Source organism: Lacerta agilis, chromosome 4, assembly GCF_009819535.1.
Source record: "Lacerta agilis isolate rLacAgi1 chromosome 4, rLacAgi1.pri, whole genome shotgun sequence".
NCBI classification, from domain to species: domain Eukaryota; kingdom Metazoa; phylum Chordata; class Lepidosauria; order Squamata; family Lacertidae; genus Lacerta; species Lacerta agilis.
In genome coordinates this window covers 59,682,853-59,704,855 of record NC_046315.1, presented here as the reverse complement: position 1 = coordinate 59,704,855, position 22,003 = coordinate 59,682,853, and the positions used below count along the sequence as shown (strand labels likewise).

General features: G+C 38.2%; 1 protein-coding gene across 1 annotated transcript in view; it reads left to right on the top strand.

Annotated features, from left to right (window-relative positions):
* IL1RAPL1 (interleukin 1 receptor accessory protein like 1) overlaps positions 1-22,003 on the top strand; it is a 672,251-nt gene that overhangs the window by 395,444 nt on the left and 254,804 nt on the right. The window contains 2 exon segments of the mRNA XM_033147221.1: positions 7,286-7,472; positions 12,749-12,902. Coding sequence (XP_033003112.1) covers positions 7,286-7,472; positions 12,749-12,902 — 341 coding nt within the window.

Genomic DNA, 22,003 nt, shown 5'->3' with positions numbered 1-22,003 from the left:
GCTTCAGACCATATTTTGCGCTCTCTTCTTTCACCCTCATTAAAAGGTTCTTCAATTCTTCCTCACTTTCTGCCATCAAGGTAGTATCATCAGCATATCTGAGGTTGTTGATATTTTTTCCGGCAATCTTAATTCCAGTTGGGGATTCATCCAGTCCAGCCTTTCGCATGATGTATTCTGCATATAAGTTAAATAAGCAGGGAGACAATATACAGCCTTGTCGTACTCCTTTCCCAATTTTGAACCAATCAGTTGTTCCATATCCAGTTCTAACTGTAGCTTCTTGTCCCACATAGAGATTTCTCAGGAGGCAAATGAGGTGATCCGGCACTCCCATTTCTTTAAGAACTTGCCATAGTTTGCTGTGGTCGACACAGTCAAATGCTTTTGCATAATCAATGAAGCAGAAGTAGATGTTTTATTGGAACTCTCTGGCTTTCTCCATAATCCAGCGCATGTTTGCAATTTGGTCTCTGGTTCCTCTGCCTCTTCGAAATCCAGCTTGCACTTCTGGGAGTTCTCGGTCCACATACTGCTTAAGCCTGCCTTGTAGAATTTTAAGCATAACCTTGCTAGCGTGTGAAATGAGTGCAATTGTGCGGTAGTTGGAGCATTCTTTGGCACTGCCCTTCTTTGGGATTGGGATGTAGACTGATCTTCTCCAATCCTCTGGCCACTGCTGAGTTTTCCAAACTTGCTGGCATATTGAGTGCAGCACCTTAACAGCATCCTCTTTTAAAATTTTAAATAGTTCAGCTGGAATATCATCACTTCCACTGGCCTTGTTGTTAGCAAGGCTTTCTAAGGCCCATTTGACTTCACTCTCTAGGATGTCTGGCTCAAGGTCAGCAACCACATTTCCTGGGGTGTATGAGACCTCCATATCTTTCTGGTATAATTCCTCTGTGTATTCTTGCCACCTCTTCTTGATGTCTTCTGCTTCTGTTAGGTCCTTTCCACTTTTGTCCTTGATTGTGGTAATCTTTGTATGAAATGTTCCTTTCATATCTCCAATTTTCTTGAATAAATCTCTGGTTTTTCCCATTCTGTTATTTTCCTCTATTTCTTTGCATTGCTCGTTTAGAAAGGCCCTCTTGTCTCTCCTTGCTATTCTTTGGAAATCTGCATTCAATTTCCTGTATCTTTCACGATCTCCTTCGCATTTTGCTTGTCTTCTCTCCCCCGCTATTTGTAAGGCCTCATTGGTCAGCCACTTTGCTTTCTTGCATTTCTTTTTCATTGGGATAGTTTTCGTTGCTGTCTCCTGTATAATGTTACGAGCCTCCATCCACAGTTCTTCAGGTACTCTATCCACCAAATCTAAATCCTTGAACCTGTTCTTCACTTCAACTGTGTATTCATAAGGAATTTGATTTAGATTGAATCTTACTGGCCCAGTGGTTTTTCCTACTTTCTTCAGTTTAAGCTGGAATTTTGCTATAAGAAGCTGATGATCTGAGCCACAGTCAGCTCCAGGTCTTGTTTTTGCTGAGTGTATAGAGCTTCTCCATCTTTGGCTGCAGAGAATATAATCAATCTGATTTCGATGTTGCCCATCTGGTGATGTCCATGTGTAGAGTCGTCTCTTGTGTTGTTGGAAAAGAGTGTTTGTGATGACCAGCTTGTTCTCTTGACAGAACTCTATTAGCCTTTGCCCTGCTTCATTTTGATCTCCAAGGCCAAACTTGCCAGTTGTTCCTTTTATCTCTTGACTTCCTACTTTAGCATTCCAATCCCCTATAATGAGAAGAACATCCTTCTTTGGTGTCATTTCTATAAGGTGCTGTAAGTCTTCATAGAATTGATCAATTTCAGTTTCTTCAGCACTGGTAGTTGGTGCATAAACTTGGATTACTGTGATGTTAAAAGGACTGCCTTGGATTCGTATCGAGATCATTCTATCATTTTTGAAGTTGCATCCCAGTACAGCTTTCGCCACTCTTTTGTTGACTATGAGGGCCACTCCATTTCTTTTACGGGATTCCTGCCCACAGTAGTAGATATGATAGTCATCCGAACTGAATTCGCCCATTCCTGTCCATTTTAGTTCACTGATGCCTAGGATGTCAATGTTTATTCTTGCCATCTCATTTTTTACCACATCCATTTATTTCCATACTGTGGCTGCAAACCAAATCACCTGTCAGGAGAGTTATGAGATTCAGGTGAGGGTCAGATGCCTTGTCAATCCCAGCAGGTATATAAGAGGACGACCACCTTTGCCCTGGCCAAGCCTTCGCCCCAACTTCATTTTCCTAAAAAATAATGCTTATTCCACAAAAGGTTTCCAAATTCAGTTATTGAAAAAAGTTTTTATTACAGCCCTTCCATATTCTGCACATGCATCCCAAAATATGATCAAATTTATTTATTTAGCCACACCATCCATCTACGTTGTTACCTTCCACAGCATGCATTAAAGAGCAGCCAAAAAAACCTGGCCCACAAAAATTAGTTTGTGAACAAGTCAAAGATTACCACAGCAATGACTGAGACCAAGACTTGGGGTACAACTAGTATATAATTTTAACCAATCATCATCATCACCATCTGAGGGAAACCAAAACTGAGAGATTTTCCATCTCTAACTGCAACCTATGGTAGACCAGGTGACTGCCAGAACAGAAGCAGAGGAAGAAGGGAGGAAATGCCCCTGTGATGACAGTAGTGTACAGACACATGCCACACACACTGCACTTGGACTTCTTTGCCCCACCAGGCCACAAAAGTTGCTCCCAGCCAGCAACTACAGTATGTGCCAGCCATCCGAGAGGTTTGTTGCCTGCAAACCTGTTCTCCCTATGCATATAAACAGTGAGGGAAGCAAGGAGGTAGAGCAATAAATTCCAATCCTCTGCCCCTCCCCCCCAAACCCCACTTTAATAGCAGTAGTATTTCTGCATTAAATTTAAGTTTTCAATCAAGAGTCTTCTCACATCATTTTTCATCTTCTAAGTAACAGAATACTTTGGAACATTGCTTACTATTATAGATAGCATTTTGAGACACTTGTCTTCATTACCCATCCGTATCACTAATGAACTAAAGTTCATCCAGATTAATTGTTCTCTCTTCAATTTATAAACATGGGAAGCTAATAGGCTGGTTGATCCTCTGCTACATTAGTAATGGTAAAATATTGAAAAGGGCACTGACTGTGAGGTTTGTACCAATTTTGTGATACACAATGAAAACCCCACAGGGAAATTCCATTTGGATTTTAACCACTTGAATCAGAGCCTCCAATTAACACGAAGAAAATTGTTCATAATGATCCATAATTTATTAAACACTACATGTTGTAACCACGTTGTTCACAAAACTGAAGAAAATAGAAGAAGAGGAATCCGTGTATCTTTTATTCTTGCCTCCAGAAATCATTCATTGCATTTGGCATCATGTGAACATTATACATCCTAATGGGGTTAGATTGGTGCCAAATCAATATGCTTGGTCCAGAGATACCACTGCATAAATGGAAGGAACTTCCTTTCATATTAGAGTTTGTAGTCTACCTACAACTGCCAGCACCTCCCATCCCCAACAGTCGTCCTAGAACACTGGTGACTTCCTGCACCTGCTTGGGGGGGGGCATTAATGTTGTGTGGTGGATCTTTTGATCCAGGCCTATATATCTGGAGAGGGAGGTAGTGAAGCTTTCTGTCTCTTCTGTGCATCATGTAATCCCCCAAGGAGCACATGTGTGAGCTTCTCCCAAACTTACAGTTCATGTTTGGAACTACACTCTGTACTTTCTACTCAATAGTATTTTGTCTGTATTATCCTTGCTGCTGCATGAAACAATGCGTGGCTGAGACCTTGAATCAGTAAGTAAGGCATTTTAAGCTTATTTAACACTGTGTGATCTGCTCGTTGCAACCTATATTCCTCACACTTTACTGCACTGCTTATTTTTGTGAGTTTAATACTCTGCTACCGGGGCTCTTTGTGTGCAAGCCCTGTGATTTGAAGCCAGGGAGCCAGCCGTTTCTTTTTGTTATTCACCCATACACATGGGTCCACAGGGATTCATATATCAAAGTTCCTCATGTGAAAAAGTAGGTGTTTTCAGGGAGGTGGAATAATATTTAGTAAATATTTATGTCTGCCTGATAATTCACATATACGGCCAAATGCCGTGCACTCTATGGATGTATTAATTGGTTTCACTTTTGTGCTGTAAGATATAAATAATAGGTTTAAATCTTGGTCATCTGAAAATGAAACTAAGGCTCAAGCTTTGAAATAAAGAAACATGTATTCAGCCAGCATGTATGCATAGAGCTCCAATCAAGTGTCCTCACTATATGTATACATTAGTTATACGCCTCAGGTGTGTTTATACATAAGCTGAACCTGTAGATGGGGGAGGATGACTTCCCTATGCAGTGGTGGTGCTATACCATCTCCTCATCTGTATTTTCTTTCAGTGCAAAGGGGACTGTCTATGGATTGTTTATGGTTATGATTGGGGGAGCTTGGTTTTAACGTGCTTACTTTTACTGTGAACATAGGAGCAACAGGCTGCATCTGGTGCTACCCAGGACTTGTCTATAGCCCATGAGGCAGTTATCATTCAATCAAACAAACAGGGCTGTATATGCTGAGGAGCAAAGAATATATAGCAAAGAATATATAGCAATTGAATAAAATTAAGCATTCAATGCTTTTGCTAGCATAAGTTACTTTATATGATAAAAGTGTTTTTGTTGCTGCTGACTTAGTTGTTGAAAATAACATTTACCTCTCCCACCCTCCTCAAGTTATGCCTAAAAGGTAAAGAGACACCTGACCGTTAAGTCCAGTCGCGGACGATTCTGGAGTTGCGCCGCTCATCTTGCTTTACTGGCTAAGGGAGCTGGCGTTTACCTTCCCGGTGGAGTGGTACCTATTTATCTACTTTGACATCCTTTTGAACTGCTAGGTTGGCACCGAGCAGGGACTGAGCAACGGAGCTCACCCCATCGCATTGAAATATGGCAACCCTAGCTTAATATATTAGCATGTGAAGCATGTACAATAGCATTTTAAGACATTTGAGCATAGATAATTCTCTTTGGCAGAATTCTTTTGTGTACTTCTCTTCCATTATTTGCAAAACTAAAGAAAGGGGGGAAGAATGCAGTTTCCTTCTTATTTATATGAAAACTGAATGTTAAATGTTTCATATGGGATTTAAAGTTATGTTTTTAAAATACATCTTGGCAATAAATAAATAAATTACTGGGCTCCATGAATCACTCTTACAATGTTGTTTATTATGCATTTGCATCTTAAGAAAGCTTGGAAGAGAAAAATTTGCAAAAGATTCATTTGCACAAAAATTACATGTTATTAAACATTTCAAATGAACTAGTCTTAGAAACTGAATATAGCAAGTTTACTGATAATTCATATTTCTGGATGATAAATCCATATACCCCAGTTCTTGTCTACTATGACAGGCTGCTGCTCCTCAAGGTCACAGTGAGACATCCTTCCCAGTTTCCATTCAGAGATTCTTATAACTGAATATGATGGGGATAAATCCAGAACTCTGATCAGTGCAAGGCTCTGCCACTGTTACATCCCTCCCCAAACCTTTGCTTCAGTAGCACATAGTGAACTTAACAACTGATGGCTCCGAACAAAATGCATTGTACGTTACAGAGACATGAATGTTCCTTCATATTCCCTGCTGTTAAATCACTTCTCACAAGACATAATAATAGAGTGTCTCTGACTAAGTAACAGGACAACTGACAGCCATGCATCTGGGATTAGGTAGCTAAACTTCCTGGAGAAGGGAGTTGGGCTCTAGGCAAGTATTGTCTACAACAGCTCTTTGGTCCATCATGTATTCATAGAGATCAGATGCACATATTTTAGTAGGAAGTCCAGAGGGAATCTCCAGCTGGCAAACAAGGCATGTGTGAAGGTTCATAGAGGAAGAAGGGCCTGGAAACACTCCTGCATTTGTTGTATTGCCTGTCCTTGCTTGCCCTCAAGGAAAAGGTGGAGGAGTACTACATATCCAGGGAAATTACAGTAATGCAGATGTTTACCAGTATGTTACTGCTTTCATTTTCAAGTTGGAGATTGTCCATTTATGTAAATGAAGTTCTGTGGCTTTCTCTGCTTCCTTCATATTTTCCATTTGAAAAAAATGGACAAACTATAGAACAGTAATGTGTTTTCTGTGGAAGTCTTTGGACCACTAAGACACATGGTATCTGCAAGGGCAAGCAATGAAAAATAGTTTAAATGTATTCACTGTCAGATACACGTCTATCAGATTAGAGGTCAAAAGGCATTTAAAGAACAGTAGGGGAAATAGTCTTTGATTATGCTAGTACACTTTGAAGAGGGTGACCAACTTTAACATGCTGTGAAGTCACCCATAGAGAAAAGCAAAATTAGAACAAAATACTTTCCAAAATATTTCCCCCCTTTTTGACTTCAGCACCACAGGAATGAGAAAAGTTCAAGATAAACGCCCCTAGTTTCACAGTACATTTGCCATGAACACGTGGCAATGAAAAGCTTGTGAGAGAGTGCTTAATCATAACAGTTGAACAGGATTTTGATTTTGTAACGCAAGAATACAGAGCCTAAGGCTGCAATCCTATGCACATTTACTTAGGAGTAAGTCATGTTGAACTCTGGATTTTATTCAAAGTAAATGTGCGTAGAATTATGCTGTAAGGTGAACAAGCTGGTAGTTCTTGTTCTTTAAAAGCAATTGCAAATAATTGATATTCTAAGAACTGAAAGGTTCAAGACCTGTTTTAATTAAATACTATAGAAATATATATATTATTCACTTGAAAAACCTTTTTTCTGATCTGATGAATAGCTGGGTTAACAATCTAGCTCATGGTGCGATGGTTGAGGTTCCTGTCTGGAGCTGAAATTATTTGCTGTAAACTGATTTGTACAGCCCTGGGAGCTGCTATAATAGTGTTTGCCAGCAGGGCAGATATCAGTTTTGCTGGTTAATGCGTCTTAACACTGCCACTATCTTTGAAGGAAGCTTTTTTTCCTGTAGGAAATACAGTACAGAAATAAAGGAATTTGAAGAAGGAATATCTCTAGCTTATAATGAGGAATTAAAAATATTCTTTACATTCTTTATATTCTTAGAGACTAAATAAAAATTGCAAGCAAATTAATGGAAGTATTAATATACCATTTTCTTTATTGTACATAAGATTCTTGTAACTTTTTAAAAGCACATTATTACAATGTTTGGTGCTTTTTTGTTTTATTATTCACAAGACCATTATTTTTATTTGCTGTATTGCAGAAACTCTACTTACTGTATGAAAGTATCCATTTCGCTGACAGTGGGTGAAAATGACACTGGCCTCTGCTACAATTCAAAGATGAAATACTTTGAAAAAGCTGAACTTAGCAAAAGCAAGGAAATCTCATGCCCTGACATACAGGATTTCTTAATACCATATAGAGAGCCAGAAATCCTGTGGTATAAGGTAAGAAATATGAAAAGCTTTGGCTGCTTCCAACAATATATTAAATGTTCTGATACATTTCCAATAATCTGAAGAATTTACATGAACAGTAAATACAGCTTGGTGTGATTTAGAAAACTAAAAAGGACACAGAGAAAGAGCGGCTGCAGAATACTTGCTGGGAAAGTAAAATGCCGATTTCTGTATTCCACAATAACTGAATTTGAAATTCTCTCTCATATTTCTGTTTCTCCACATTCATCCTCAAGGCTATATATGCATATATCAATATGTAAAGTAATAATAAATATAGCTAGCTCTCTAGTTCTGAAATGTGAGATTTTTGAATCTAGCGCATCGTGTAAAGGTGTATTTTATCCAACAAACACCAGACATAGCTAAGCTGCTATTGCAGAATTATCTAAGGATAGTGGGCTCAACAAAGAAGACCTGATCTGGGCTTGGCTGGCCTCAACATGTACAATAGCCTAGATGCTTACAAGCAGGCGTAGTGAATATTGTATTCCAGTAGTTCACACATATGCACCCCAAGCCCTTTCATTTGATGCTGGGCAATTAGGTTAGATCAAAATGGGTTCACTTTTTGCCCAGTTTATGCCAACCCTCCTGCCACCCTGTTTTGTAGGCTTACACACTTAGTTATGTCATTATTTGCATCTGCTTACCCTTACCTATTCAAGAAGTGGTAGGAGGGAGAGCATGGGCATTGCTGTAAAAATGTGTGGCTGCATTGGAGATTAGTTTTCCTTGCTTCCCAGTGCCTTAAACCTGAGTCCTATGCTGAACATGGTAAATAAATATGGTACATCATGCTAGTGTTGGCAGTCCTAGATCAACTGCATAATATGTAAAACTTGAGAATCATAGAATTGTAGAATAGGAAGGGACGCCAAGGATCATCTAGCCCAATCCCCTGCAATGCAGGAATCTCAACTATAGCATCCATGATAGATGGCCACCCAACCTCTGCTTTAAAACCTCCAAGGAAGGAGAGTCCACAGCCTCCTGAGGGAGAACATTCCACCGTCGAACAGCTTTTATCATCAGAATGTTATTCCTGATGTTTAGTTGGAATCTCCTTCCCTGTAACTTGAAGCCTTTAGTTTGGGTCCTACCCTCCAGAGCAGGAGAAAACAAGCTTGTTCCATACTGCATGTGAACAGTCCTTTAGATATTTGAAGATGGCTATCATAACTCCTCTCACTCTCCTCTCTACCAGGTTTAAAATACTTAATTCCTTCAACCGTTCCTTGTAAGGCTTAGTTTCCAGACCCTTGATCATCTTGGTTGCCCTCCTCTGCACACATTCCAGCACAAGGACAAAGGGTGGGTGGCTCCATGCTGTCATAGGTTGGCAGTAGCTGATTTTAAGGATTATAGTGTTCAAAATCTCCTGTAGCACTGAAAAATAAATGCATTCAATTTAATTTACTTCCAAAAAGCAAAGCAGTGCAAAATTTAAAACTGTACTATTTGTTAAAAGGTTTTCCAACTATATAGTATATTTAACTTTAAATAGTGAAGTCTATTTAATATTCATGTAAGAGCTCCAAAACAAATGCTGGTCCTTACTTCAGTGTGAATAGTTGTGTAATTTCATAAATGGTATTACATTAGTGACACCTTATATTTTGCTTTTCCTGATATAATTAAGGCATTAATCATTCTGCTTATGAATGACAATTAGGTGAAGATAATTAGGCTGTCAGGCACTTGTAACAGTGCCATCTTGGCAGTGGTCCTGCAATAATGGAATTCATTTCCTTTTATGGCTAGGCATGCCCCCTTCCTTATAGCATTTAAGTGGGCCTTGAAGACCTACCTTTTCACTAAGGCCTCTGATGTGTAATATAAGCTGGATCATAAACTGGGGCTGCTGTGCCAACATTTCCTGAATTTGCATTTCTTGTGGTTGATTGTATATTTTGTGCTGGCTTCTAGGCTAGTGTATTATTAGTGAATATGTTAAATGGTTTTATATTACATTTGGCTTATATTATATTTTACATATATTGCATGCTCAAAAAGTGGGTTATAAATCCTTTAAACAAATAAACGAGGTAATTTTTAAAGTAGAGACTATAGCACTAGATATTTCTGCTCTTCCCCAACATTAGCTATATTTTCAAGAAGGATACTGACAAGCTGGAACGTGTCCAGAGGAGGGAAACCAAAATGGTCAAAGGCCTGGAAACAATGCCTTATGAGGCTTAGGGAGCTGGGTATGTTTAGCCTGGAGAAGAGAAGGTTAAGGGGTGATATGATAGCCATGTTCAAATATATAAAAGGATGTCATATAGAGGAGGGTGAAAGGTTGTTTTCTGCTGCTCCAGAGAAGCGGACACGGGGCAATGGATTCAAACTACAAGAAAGAAGATTCCACCTAAACATTAGGAAGAACTTCCTGACAGTGAGAGCTGTTCGGCAGTGGAATTTGCTACCAAGGAGTGTGGTGGAGTCTCCTTCTTTGGAGGTCTTTAAGCAGAGGCTTGACAGCCATCTGTCAGGAATGCTTTGATGGTGTTTCCTGCTTGGCAGGGGGTTGGACTGGATGGCCCTTGTGGTCTCTTCCAACTCTATGATTCTATGATTTCCCTTTGTTGCTTTTAATAATTGTGTACTTAACAGCTGCCTATCTAGTAGTAACTCATCAGGTGAAGCCTTCCCTGGAATAGAGAAGCAGTCATGAGAAAATCTTTACCATTTGTATTTCTGCATGTCAGTCACACAGCCCAGGAGCCTTGTCGGGAAAAAGATGTCAATGCTAACTGCTGTCTGCTTGACTGTAAAGCATATTTCTTTCGCTCTTAGTACAGAAGTCCCAACTGTAATGTTAATGTACAAGGAACTTTCTAACCTTTTCAGGGATGTGAAATCTCTGACTGGTATCCAAACTGTTGTCATGGTGATGAGTTCTTTGAGCTTTTTCTATCTAATGGAAAATAAGTTAGCATTATGGTGGCTCAGCATGTTTGAAAAATCATAAAGTACCTCAAGATGTTTCCTAAGGCACTTTCAGATATTACATAATCAGCCCAAATTAGCAGCACTTCACAAAAGTGATATAAACCAGTTCTGTGTTGCTTTTAAAAAAAACCACTTTTGTTTTTTAGAACAAGTGATCCATAGATTGTAAAATCCATGGATGGATGGATGGATTATTGTATAATCCATGGTTATTAGATTACTTAGTCCTGCATCAAATCAGCATGCTATTGATCTAAAACTAGTCTTTTCCTATTAATATAATCCAAAGGAGGCTACATGCTGCCTTTGTGGATAATACAGATTGACACAAAAAAGTTCTGCCCACATTTTGAAGCAAGCTGACTTAATTCATCTGTCCCAGATTTATGTCAGTCAGATTATGTACGTTTCTGAATTCTACAACACAGTTTCACAAAATAGATACAAGTTTATGGGGGAAATGAATACAAATATGAATTTTAAGAGGACATGGGTTGGAACACAATAAAAATGGCATATTTTGGAGAAATAGCAGCTGGTGGGGCAGCACAGGATAGGGCAGCATTGTTTGCCTAGGTTCCCAATGTGAAGCTTTAGTTTATGGGGTGTAATTTATTGTTGTTGTTTGACTATCATGGTCATATCAACCACACTAATGGTAAAGGTAAAGGGGCCCCTGACCATTAGGTCCAGTTGTGTCCGACTGTGGGGTTGTGGTGCTCATCTCATGTTAATGGCCAAGGGAACCGGCATACAGCTTCCGGGTCATGTGGCCGTCATGACTAAGCCGCTTCTGGTGAACCAGAGCAGTGCATGGAAACACCGTTTACCTTCCCGCCAGAGCGGTACCTATTTATCTACTTGCACTTTGACGTGCTTTCGAACTGCTAGGTGGACAGGAGCTGGGACCGAGCAACGGGAGCTCACCCCGTGGCAGGAATTCGAACTGCGAACCTTCTGATCGGCAAGCCCTAGGCTCTGTGGTTTAACCCACAGCGCCACCCACCACCCACACTAGTACAATATTAAAGAACAACATCAAGCAAAATACTGTATATCTTTACATTAAAATATGCCCAAAATAATAGTATAAAGGTAAAGGTACCCCCGAACACTGACGACTCTGGAGTTGCGGCGCTCATCTCTCTCTATAGGCCAAGGGAGCCAGCGTTTGTCCGCGGACAGCTTCTGGGTCATGTGGCCAGCATGACTAAGCTGCTTCTGGTGAACCAGAGCAGTGCACGGAAACGGCGTTTACCTTCCCACCGGAGCAGTACCTATTTATCTACTTGCACTTTGACGTGCTTTCGAACTGCTAGGTTAGCAGGAGCTGGGACCAAACAACGGGAGCTCACCCCATCGCGGGGATTCAAACCTCCAACCTTCTGATTGGCAAGCCCTAGGCTCTGTGGTTTAGACCATACAAAAGGCTAAAGGAACTAACATGTTTTTTTAAAATCAAATTAAATCTTTAGAGTTCACCACATTTACCTCAATAAAATTTCTCTTCAGCTTTTTGGCTACCGCAAATCTCACAACTCTGTCACAAATTTGTCATAATTAGACAGCAAACGTGTGATTTTTGCTTAATTATCACCGTCGGGTATCTTAATTGACAAATTCAAAATAAATGTCACCTTCGGCTCAGAATACAAAGAGAAGTATAATAAATTATTATGAAGATATCCCACTGCTTGTGCACCTCATACCCATGTAGAGGTTGCTGGGAGGGAGAGGCAGTGAGGAGACTGGAGCAGTGCAGGTGCAACAGCAGGAATGTTGGATTGCTCTGAGCTCCCCTTCTCCCTCTTGGTTACCAGCACCGACCGCCATGTTGGGAAGCCAGGTAACATCATTCCACCCTATTACACTTCACCGGCTGCTACTGTTTTGGAGGACAAATGTATATAAAATACATTCAACTTAAGTCCAACTTTTTCATGCTTTAAAAATAAATCACAAAAACTGAAATCCATCCACAGAAGCGAAGCCTTGCTCCTTAACAGTCCACATTGCAATTTTCCCCAGTACCTACAACCCATTAGCTATCTCAGCTTGGCTATTGGGCAAATACAAAGCATGCACAATAAGCCCCTCTTGGCCTAATTAGGCGCATAGTTTTATTTGAAAAACTGAAATCAAGTGCTTTCAAAAGCTCCGAACATGATCCAAAACAGTTTCTAGTTTACAGAACTAATGAACTTTTTTTGGTTTTGTGCCACCTTTTTAAAAGTTTGGAAATGAATCAGTCTTTCAGATTTAAGTACAAGGACTGTAGTCACTGATGCACTGTAATTATCTTTGCACAGGAATGCCAAGCCACAACCTGGAGGCCAAGTATTGTATTCAAGAAGGATGTTCTTGTTATCCAGGAGGTCAGAGAAGATGACATTGGAAATTACACATGCGAATTAAAATATGGAATGTTTTTTGTCAGAAGAACTACGGAATTAACAGTTACAGGTAATCAGAGATTCCCAGTATACATTTTTGACAATGAGGAAATGTCTTATTTTGGATCTCTTGCTAGTTTTCCATTTTTGCTGATATGGTTGCTTTTTTTTAGTTGTTGGGTTTCTTAGTGTGGTTTTGCAGCATTCTAAAAGTCTGAAATGGGCTTGAATCTGTTTACAAGAGTTGCAGGTAGATCACTCTCTTTAAGGTGAAGTAAAGGGAGTTCTAGAAGGTCTTTGTGAGTTTGTGTCCTGAAATTAATGCCGCTGAAGTATGAAAGCTGTTGTAGACCAGGTTTGTACAATCAGAAACATTGCATAATGGAGAAGCATATCTTTGGTGACTAAAAACAATATTCTAAGTAAAGGCATTAACCAATGTATGCATAATCACAAACATAACAACTCACATCCAGGAATAAATAATTCAGGTGCTTTTCATACCGGCCATATTTCTATTAAGTATGAGTATTCAAATGTTGGTGTTGCATATTGCTTGATGGAATAATTTTGTGTATATTAAATACTTGATTTCCTTGATTTCCATCAAGAAAACCCATTGTGGGAATAAGGAGGAAGACTTAAAAACTTTCTCTTAAGTTTTTCATTCTATAAAGAACTGCTGTTTGTTCTGACATACGTATATCATAGGAGTCTTTTCATCTTAAAAAAATGTTCTAATCCCTTTTTAACCTTTCCTTCTTCAGCTCTCTATTTCAAGATAGTATTCAGTTAAAATAGTAATTAAAATATTAAATCTATAATTATTTTATTATTGGGTAAGATTGCTAACATTTATTTTAGCAAATTAACAAAATAAGGAGCTTATGGCAGGAAATGGTGAAGTACTGCAAGTTTGCTATCTGATAAAGACTGGAACAATGGAGACACAAAAGGAGGGAGTAGGCAAGTAAAATAAAATAAATATGCATAAACTCCTTTCTCTGAACCTTTCTGCTCTCTGTTATTTTGGATTGTTTTATTTCACTCTGAGCAAAATGTGAGGAAGGGCCGTGGCAAATTGTTTTGGCACTGCTTCAAACCCTGTGCTGACTATGCTGCTGCAGTTTCACCAATATTACTTTTCCTTCGGTGTCCTAAATCTTGTTTGCTCAGGTGTTTGTAGAGCAGTAACATCCAATGAGATAAACTACTGATATAGCGGGGAAGTGGTGTGTGTGTGTGTGTGTGTGTGTGTGTGGAAAATGAGTTCTCCCAATATATTCAATCTTTCTTTCTTTTTAAAGGAATTAATAGTTGTGATTTATTTCTGGTCGAGATGTATGTGAAAAGTTTATTGTGATGTTATATCTTGTCAAATTTATAATGATTATGTTTGAATCATTTACGTAACTTAAGGAATATAGATCCATGCCGTTTTGTTTTTTATCATCACAACTTAAGCCTGGGGAGAATGTGCTTTGTTGAGGACATGCATGAGTTAGAATTTGACTCTCTATTTGGCCCAGTTCTGTTGTTATTCACTCCTGTCTTGAATAGCCGAGCAGCCCCACTCATGACCCTGGATGTGCCTGGTATGGCATATATGTGCATGGCATGGTTGTCTGAAGCAAAGGAGCCTTTGCACATATATAGGAAGCTATATACAGGAAGTCTTCGTGCATGCAACGAGATGCGCGAAGGCCCCCTTGCTACAGACACCTGTGGTGTATGGGTAGACGTTGAAGGAGAAGCATACAACCTTGGGGGCTTGGTCCTTGCTCCTGTGCTGTTCAACATGGAGATGAAGAACATCTCATGATGGTGGTTTTTGTTGTTCTGAATCCCATATGGTATGCACTGAACTATATCTTCAAGTAGATATTCATTATATGCCATACTTTCCATGTATAAGACTAGGTTTTTATCCTAAAAAATAATGTCAAAAATTAGGGGTCATCTTATACATGGCCATTTTCTTAAATCTGAGTCCCCAAAACTAGGGGGCGTCTTATACCTGGGGGTGTCTTATAGACGGAATAATACGGTATATTGATTTGGGTGGTAGATACAAGTATGATCGCTCCTCCCTTCCCCCCAAAATACAAATATACACATTTCCAGAAAGATCAAAGAACTGGTAATTAAACTTTGGGTCTTTTAGACATAGTCATAAATTCTTTGCAAGCAGTCACCTGCAACATCCAAGTGCAGGTTTATCTGACTCCTTTGAACTCACTCTTTCCTGCCGAGACTGGAAGAAGAACATTCATTGGCCTCTGTCAATTTGTGCTGGTTAGCATTTGTGAATACTGAAATGCTACTTGTTCAACAAGCTACTTCACTTTGGTACTTAAGCCTACTACTGTTGTTGGACTTATAAATGTATGTACAATTTAGGAACCCTTTAGATGTTCTCCAGCTGCATGGATTCTGTATATTCACAAACAGCTCCTGCAGAGACTAATTATATAGTTCTTTTCTCATAGACTTGGAAGTGCCAATTCCATGATAAAAACTGATGGAATGGGATCTGTGTGACTGGGTTATTTAACATTCTTGCAGTCCTTTCCCAAGCAGCTGGGAGAAGATATAAAAGTCGCTTTAGATAACTTTAAACATTTGTTTTTCTATTAACATTTTTAAACTATCAATTATTTATTTTTAATTCCACCCTCTATCCAAGGAATTCTGGGTGGCATACATGAGTGATCTCCCACTCATTTTATCCTTGTGAGGTTTGCTTGACTACCAGATAGTGACTGCCTCAAGGTCATCCCTTCAGGTTCTCACCGAGTAGTGATACGAACCTGTGTCCCACGGATTCTCTAACCGTTGTAGTAGCCTCAACCTGCAACAATAACCTCTACAGCAAATGGAATTCTTCATGTTTAGAGTTGGAATGCTTCTGAATGTCAGAAGCTGTGGGGAATGGTTTCCACATTCCATTCTTCTGAGGTTTCTAGAGGAGGATTACTGTCAGAAAATAGGCTGGAAGGATCTGGTGCGTGATTCAGCATGACCATGTTATATTTCTGTGAAGCAGTGCAACAATAAATCAAGTGCACATCTGGTAGTCTTTAAGAGAGAAATGTTTCCTATAATTACAGGGCATGCAGCCTGAGTAAAATGATCAAGGAAGTTCTAGTTGTATTAAATTCATTTTCATGCATCTCTATGACAGCCAGATTAAAAGGAGAAGAAGGGGTTGCTATAAATGTCCTTTTATATTAATGGGTCAGCAGTGATCCTTCAGCATTTACATTTATTTTCAATTTATCTAGCTGAAATGTTGAATTTTGTGCACCTTTACTTTCTTCTAAGACACCTTTAGATAGAATGGTTTTGACATAATGTCCTTAGGTATATAGCTAAATTCAGTATTATGTATGGAACACTAACATATCTTTGCTGAAGGGAAATTATACCCCCTCCCCCTGATGATAATACGTTGCTACTTGTCTGCAGCAATATACTATCAAGGCATCTTTAATGTAAATATATTGAAAGCGTAATAAAATTCAGATTGCCTTGAAATCTTCTTGGCTGATAATAAATTACACTATTAGGGCAGAGGAATATTGCTTTCTCACTAAAGAAACAGTAGTCATAACTGTAAATGGGAAAGATAAAGTGTGATGACTTGTAACAATATGACTCCAGCTAGATATAGTTGTATTTAACTTGTAAGAGCTTTAAAAGATCACTTTCCATTTATTACATATTATGTTGCCTAAATGCGCTGCATTAAATGTCACAGAAGTTTACACACTTTTATAAAGGAAACAGAAAAGCTGTAGTTCAAGCATTAAATTTCCCCTTTTTCTGGCAGGAGCATTTTCTGAACTGCTATTAAATGATGTGACTTAATTGAGAGATATTTCAGTGGCCATTATAATTAAAGGTTGTTGGCAGCTAATAAATGTTAGCATGTTAAGCATCACAAGTACTGCAGAACTACACAGGGGCTATTAAATGCAACATTCACCCACAGTTTCAAAGTCTGACAGATAAACGACAAGATGAATCAGAGTTGTGTGTTTGTGACTGACCTGAAATTTGTTACCTGGAATACATGCAGTAGCCTGAGTCACCTTGTAGTGTTAAGGTAAGTGCAGTTCTGCAGCCATCAAAATTCTAAAACACCAAGAGCACTGCCATTTAAATTTGCCATTTGAAATGCAAATATTTTCAATCCCAGTCTAGTTTAAATCTATCCAGTTTTGGTCATGGTTTAACCTACACTTTGCTTTATAATCAGAGTAGTGAGAGTGAGAGTGAGAGTGAAAATGTTTCTTTGGAGCTTGGTATAGAACTCTATACTCTTCTACCAGAGTCTAGCTTCTAAATGGGCATACAGGAAACCTAGTATAACATTCATACTCTGTATCTTTCCCCTTAAAATAAGAAATCAAAACTTACTTTTTGTCCCTTGCACCTTTCATAATGCAGCTATTTAGCATTAACCTTTATATTCTGCTTCCTAGCCTTTAAATCTTCCTATTTGTGTCTAGATTCTTGGATTAGCAAGATGGGGAACAGCTAAATTTTCCCCTTCCACCCCCATGAGCGGCAGCACAATGAATGCTTCCAAAGCTTCCTTTTGATCAAGACATTCTGTGCTCTAGATATTCCAATGGGCTTTTAATAGCTACAAAAATAGATTTGTACCATCTTTATCTGAAGTGCTTAATCTCATCTCAGGGACCTTGGAAACATGGTGCAATAGAAGTGGTAATAAAAGTCTCCCTGACAATGTATCAAACAAATATGTGATATGATAGTTAGACAAAACAGAAAAGTCCAGTAATAGAATCATAGAATTGTAGAGTTGGAAGGGGACCTACAGAGCATCTAGTCCAACCCCCTGCAACACAGGAATCTCAATTAAAGCATACAGCCAACCATCCTCTAAATTGATTTTCTGCTAAATAAACTCTGTCTTTCATAATGTGAGTGTCTTATTCACCCCTAGTAGTATCGACAGTATGAAGTCAATATAAGCTAATAATTTTAATAAGTACACTCAAGCTGCTAACATACTTTCAACATATATAGATGTCCTTCCCCTTTGATTAACCAAGGAAACTGATTTTGCAAATTTTGCATATTATCCTTTATATTAACAATGTTTGTATTGATAAAACATGCAAATAATGATCTTGATAGAACTGTATGCACAATTAAATGGATTCCTTTTCTTCAGTGCTTTACTAATATCATATGTGTACATTGACAAAACACCACCCGAAAACCAACCTGATGTTCTGGAACACAAAGTTGCCATTTTGGGTAGTGTTTAACTAATCTGCCTATCAGTAAATGCAGAACAAAACTAATTTTGATGCAGTTACCAGTGTGTTTATGATTATATCAGTATTGCATCTTCCATACTCCAGGTGTTTTGTCAGTATTTTATCAATGTGCTCGTAAGTCTCTGGGAGAGGGGAGAAAGCTGCAGAACTCTGTGCAGAATTAATTTTACAAATTCTCCTGATTTAATTGCCACTCAGGAAGAATGGAATGCAGCACAGAGTGAACAAGAGGATCAGAAAAGGAATGGATAAGGATAAATCTTTTCATTCCTCTTTGTGGAGTGAAGTTGATTCATTGTTTCAGAGACCAGGTCTATGTGGGCTTGAAATTGTGTAAGATATCATTGTAGTTAGAAGAAGTGTCTATTTTAGATATCATGGAAGCATTACATGTAATTTTGTTTGTTTGTTTCCAATGCATAACTCAAAGCTGAGGCAAGCTGTGTATGTACAGTCTGAATCTACAAAATTGTGGAGGTGGGGGTGAATGGAGGATTCCTAATTAATCGGTTACAGTTTTCAAATGAGCAGGTGGTTCAGAACACCAAACGGCAGGAAGAAATATGGATGAGGATATTTTAGAAACATCCTATGTAGAAAGAAAAATATATCTTCTGCTAATAATCCTCTGGTTGAATAAGATTCCACAAAAATTAAATAAATTCAGTCTTAAGGTACCCACAATGCTTATTAACTAACCTTCATAAATGCAGTTAAGTGACATTTGATGTTAATGTTTCCTATTATAGTGGCAGAATTAGGAGATTTAATTTTTATATTACGTTCCCCTAGAGTATGGTAAGCTCAACAGCAATGTCCTTACAGTATCATTTATTATTTACCCTCCCTTCCCTTGAAACTTCGGATAATTGGTGTACACAGAGTACAAAATACTCCTAAGGGAGTAATATGAGATGGTGTTCTAATAAACAAGGTATCTAGGCTGCTCATATCCAAAGCTGATCTTTTACTTGTAAGCATGGTTGCTCAGTTCATACTTCATTCCTATCTTGCAAATGTCAATAAATATGCAAATATGGGGATTAAACAAACACTTGTAAAATTTAGGAATAGAGATAAAATTATCCAATGTGAAAACATGATTAAATGAATTACTTAGGTTTTTCAGAGACACTTTGTCACAATACACACACACGCAAAAACATAATATGCTTAACACAAAAAACCATAGTAAGAAGGTAATAGTGGTTTATCTGAACTGATAAATATTAATACAATGATTTTGAAAAGGAAAAATTAAAAAGGAAAGTCAGAGTAACAAACCATCACTGAAGACATGGAGCTTTTTCACTAGATTGTAAGCAGAGTATCTCTGCAGGTGCTCTGTTTCTGTGTTAAGTAATCATGTGTGAGGGAGTGCTTTATGGATAAACTTGTTAGATCCGCTTCTAATCCTCATTGTTGTTCTTGTTACTCTACACAAACTGGACGATGACCATCTGAAGTAGGTAATAGAGGACTGCACATATTTTTAGAAACTTCATTTTCTTACACTGCTGAAGGCTTCCCATTTCAGAAGATTGTATTCCAACTCATTAAATGTGATCAGAACAGTGATGGGGGGAAACTATTATGCTTATCCTTCTTAAGTAAACACACAAATTTACTTAATCCAGAACCAAAAACATCTGAAGAGGATTTATTTATACGTTCCTCTTTTTAATAAATATTGGAGTTAATTGTGAATAAACTGAGTATTTTATTAAGTTAGTCTGGATGCTAAAATTGACCTGTGAAATCCATTGGCACAGGACATAATGATAGTCATAAGCACAGATCTTTTTTTAAAAAAAGATTGTGAAAGTCCTGTCTGCTGACATTGGCTTCAGCTCTCTGAAAGCTGAGAAAGACACTGCTGTGATTTTCTCTATGAGATTCTTGGAGTAAACCATAAGATAGTCTCTCTCTCTCTTTCTCTCTCTCTCTCTCTCTCTCTTTCTCTCTCTCTCTCTCGTTGTGCTTGTGAACTTATCTTGACTGACCTTAGGGATACTTGAGGAATTTCATCTTTGTGAATTCCACCATAAACTTATCCACAGATCCCAGACTAACATGCACAAGAGCACTTACTTATCCACTTGCTTTTTTCACTGCCTGAATATTCCACCATTTTTCTCAGCTTTTAAAAAGTGCCAAAATACAATAGAACATACATTTTAAAGGAAAACACATTGAGAAATCCTTAGTTTGAAAGAAAATGCATTTAAACTTAGTTATTTAAATATGTATTTATATGCAATTTTTAATTTTATTTATCTGCCTTTTATTGTATTTTGATAGCAGATTAATGCAGAAACATGGTGGAACTGTAGATAGAACAGAGTGTAAACTTCACTGCCCTTAGCTCTGATATGGCTTGGTAGTTTTTATTTTCTGAAACAGTAGAATATTATAAACTTTTTAATTATATCTACAATGCTAATAATGGAGAGGTCTAAAGCATATCCTGTACATTCCTTCATTTAGTAGCATTTAAAATCATAATAATAAACAAAAATCATTTAATTGGTTTACTCTCAGCAAACTTTCTTTTATTCTAATTCCCCTAAACATTGGGAAATTTCCCCCACAGGTTTTCTTATTAAAGAGAGAAGGTATCTAAAATGTATTATAATATTTAAAATAATATATTTTATGTGTTTCTCCCAGTATTCACTTTTACTTCTCCTGGGTATAGGATAGCAAAACAATATCCCATATTAGTTTGCTCTTCTGTTGGGAGGTTGATAATACATGGTAATTCTCTGAATACAGAGAAGAGATTGGAACCAGCGGTGACATTTTTCATTCCTTTTGTATAGTTTTTCTCTATTTGGTGTATTTAATTTATATCAAGAACTGGATTAATTTTAAAATGAGAGATATGAATTCATGAAAATAAGACCGAGGACTGATAGAAATCGATGGATTTCCTTCATATTCTTCTGCCTTTTTTGTATGAATAAAAATGGAAAGCTGAAATATAAAAATGTCTGTCAATTTTCTTTTTCTCAGCACCTCCCTCCCTTCCTCTCTTCTTCCTTCCCTGATACTGCTCATTGCTTACCTCTTTTAAGCATGGAATTTCTAAATTGGTTCTGGAGGAAAATGGATACAAAAAAACCCCAAACCTGTTTTAAGATGCAGAAACCGTTACTTTTCTTTTTAAAGTAAGATCCTGCATAGCAATACAAAGATTGTGGTGCAAGTTTTGCAATGTTTTGCATTTACAGTTATCAGGCTTTTGACTATATCAGTCAACCAGTACATGTAATTCAATGCTATACTGTCAATAGAACTTTCAACTTGGACCAGGAAGCCTGGCTGTGCACAGAACATAGTGCTGCAGAGACTGGACACTACGAGGCCTCCCACTATACTAATATTGAGTGATTTCAAGTACATAATATTCATATACAGTGGTACCTCCAGTTACGAACTTAATTCGTTCCGGAGGTCCGTTCTTAACCTGAAACTTTCTTAACGAGAGGCATGTGTTCGCTAATGGGGCCTCTTGCTGCCGCTGCGCTGCCGGCACACAATTTCGGTTCTCATCCTGGGGCAAAGTTCTCAACTCGAGGTAACTCTCCCAGGTTAGCGGAGTTTGTAACCTGAAGCGTTTGTAACCTGAGGCGTTTGTAACTCGAGGTACCCCTGTATTTTTATGTCCCAACACCAGTACAGAAGTTAAGCTCTTGTGTTTGAAATTTCACCTCAGTCAGGCAGTTTGTTGAAGAGATATGTGACAAAATTCCAAAATAATAAACAAATAATAATGTCTTTCTAGCCCAACACTGGTACTGCAAAAGCCCTGCACAGTACGCACTGAATTTGGTTAAAATCTTCCAGCTAGTGC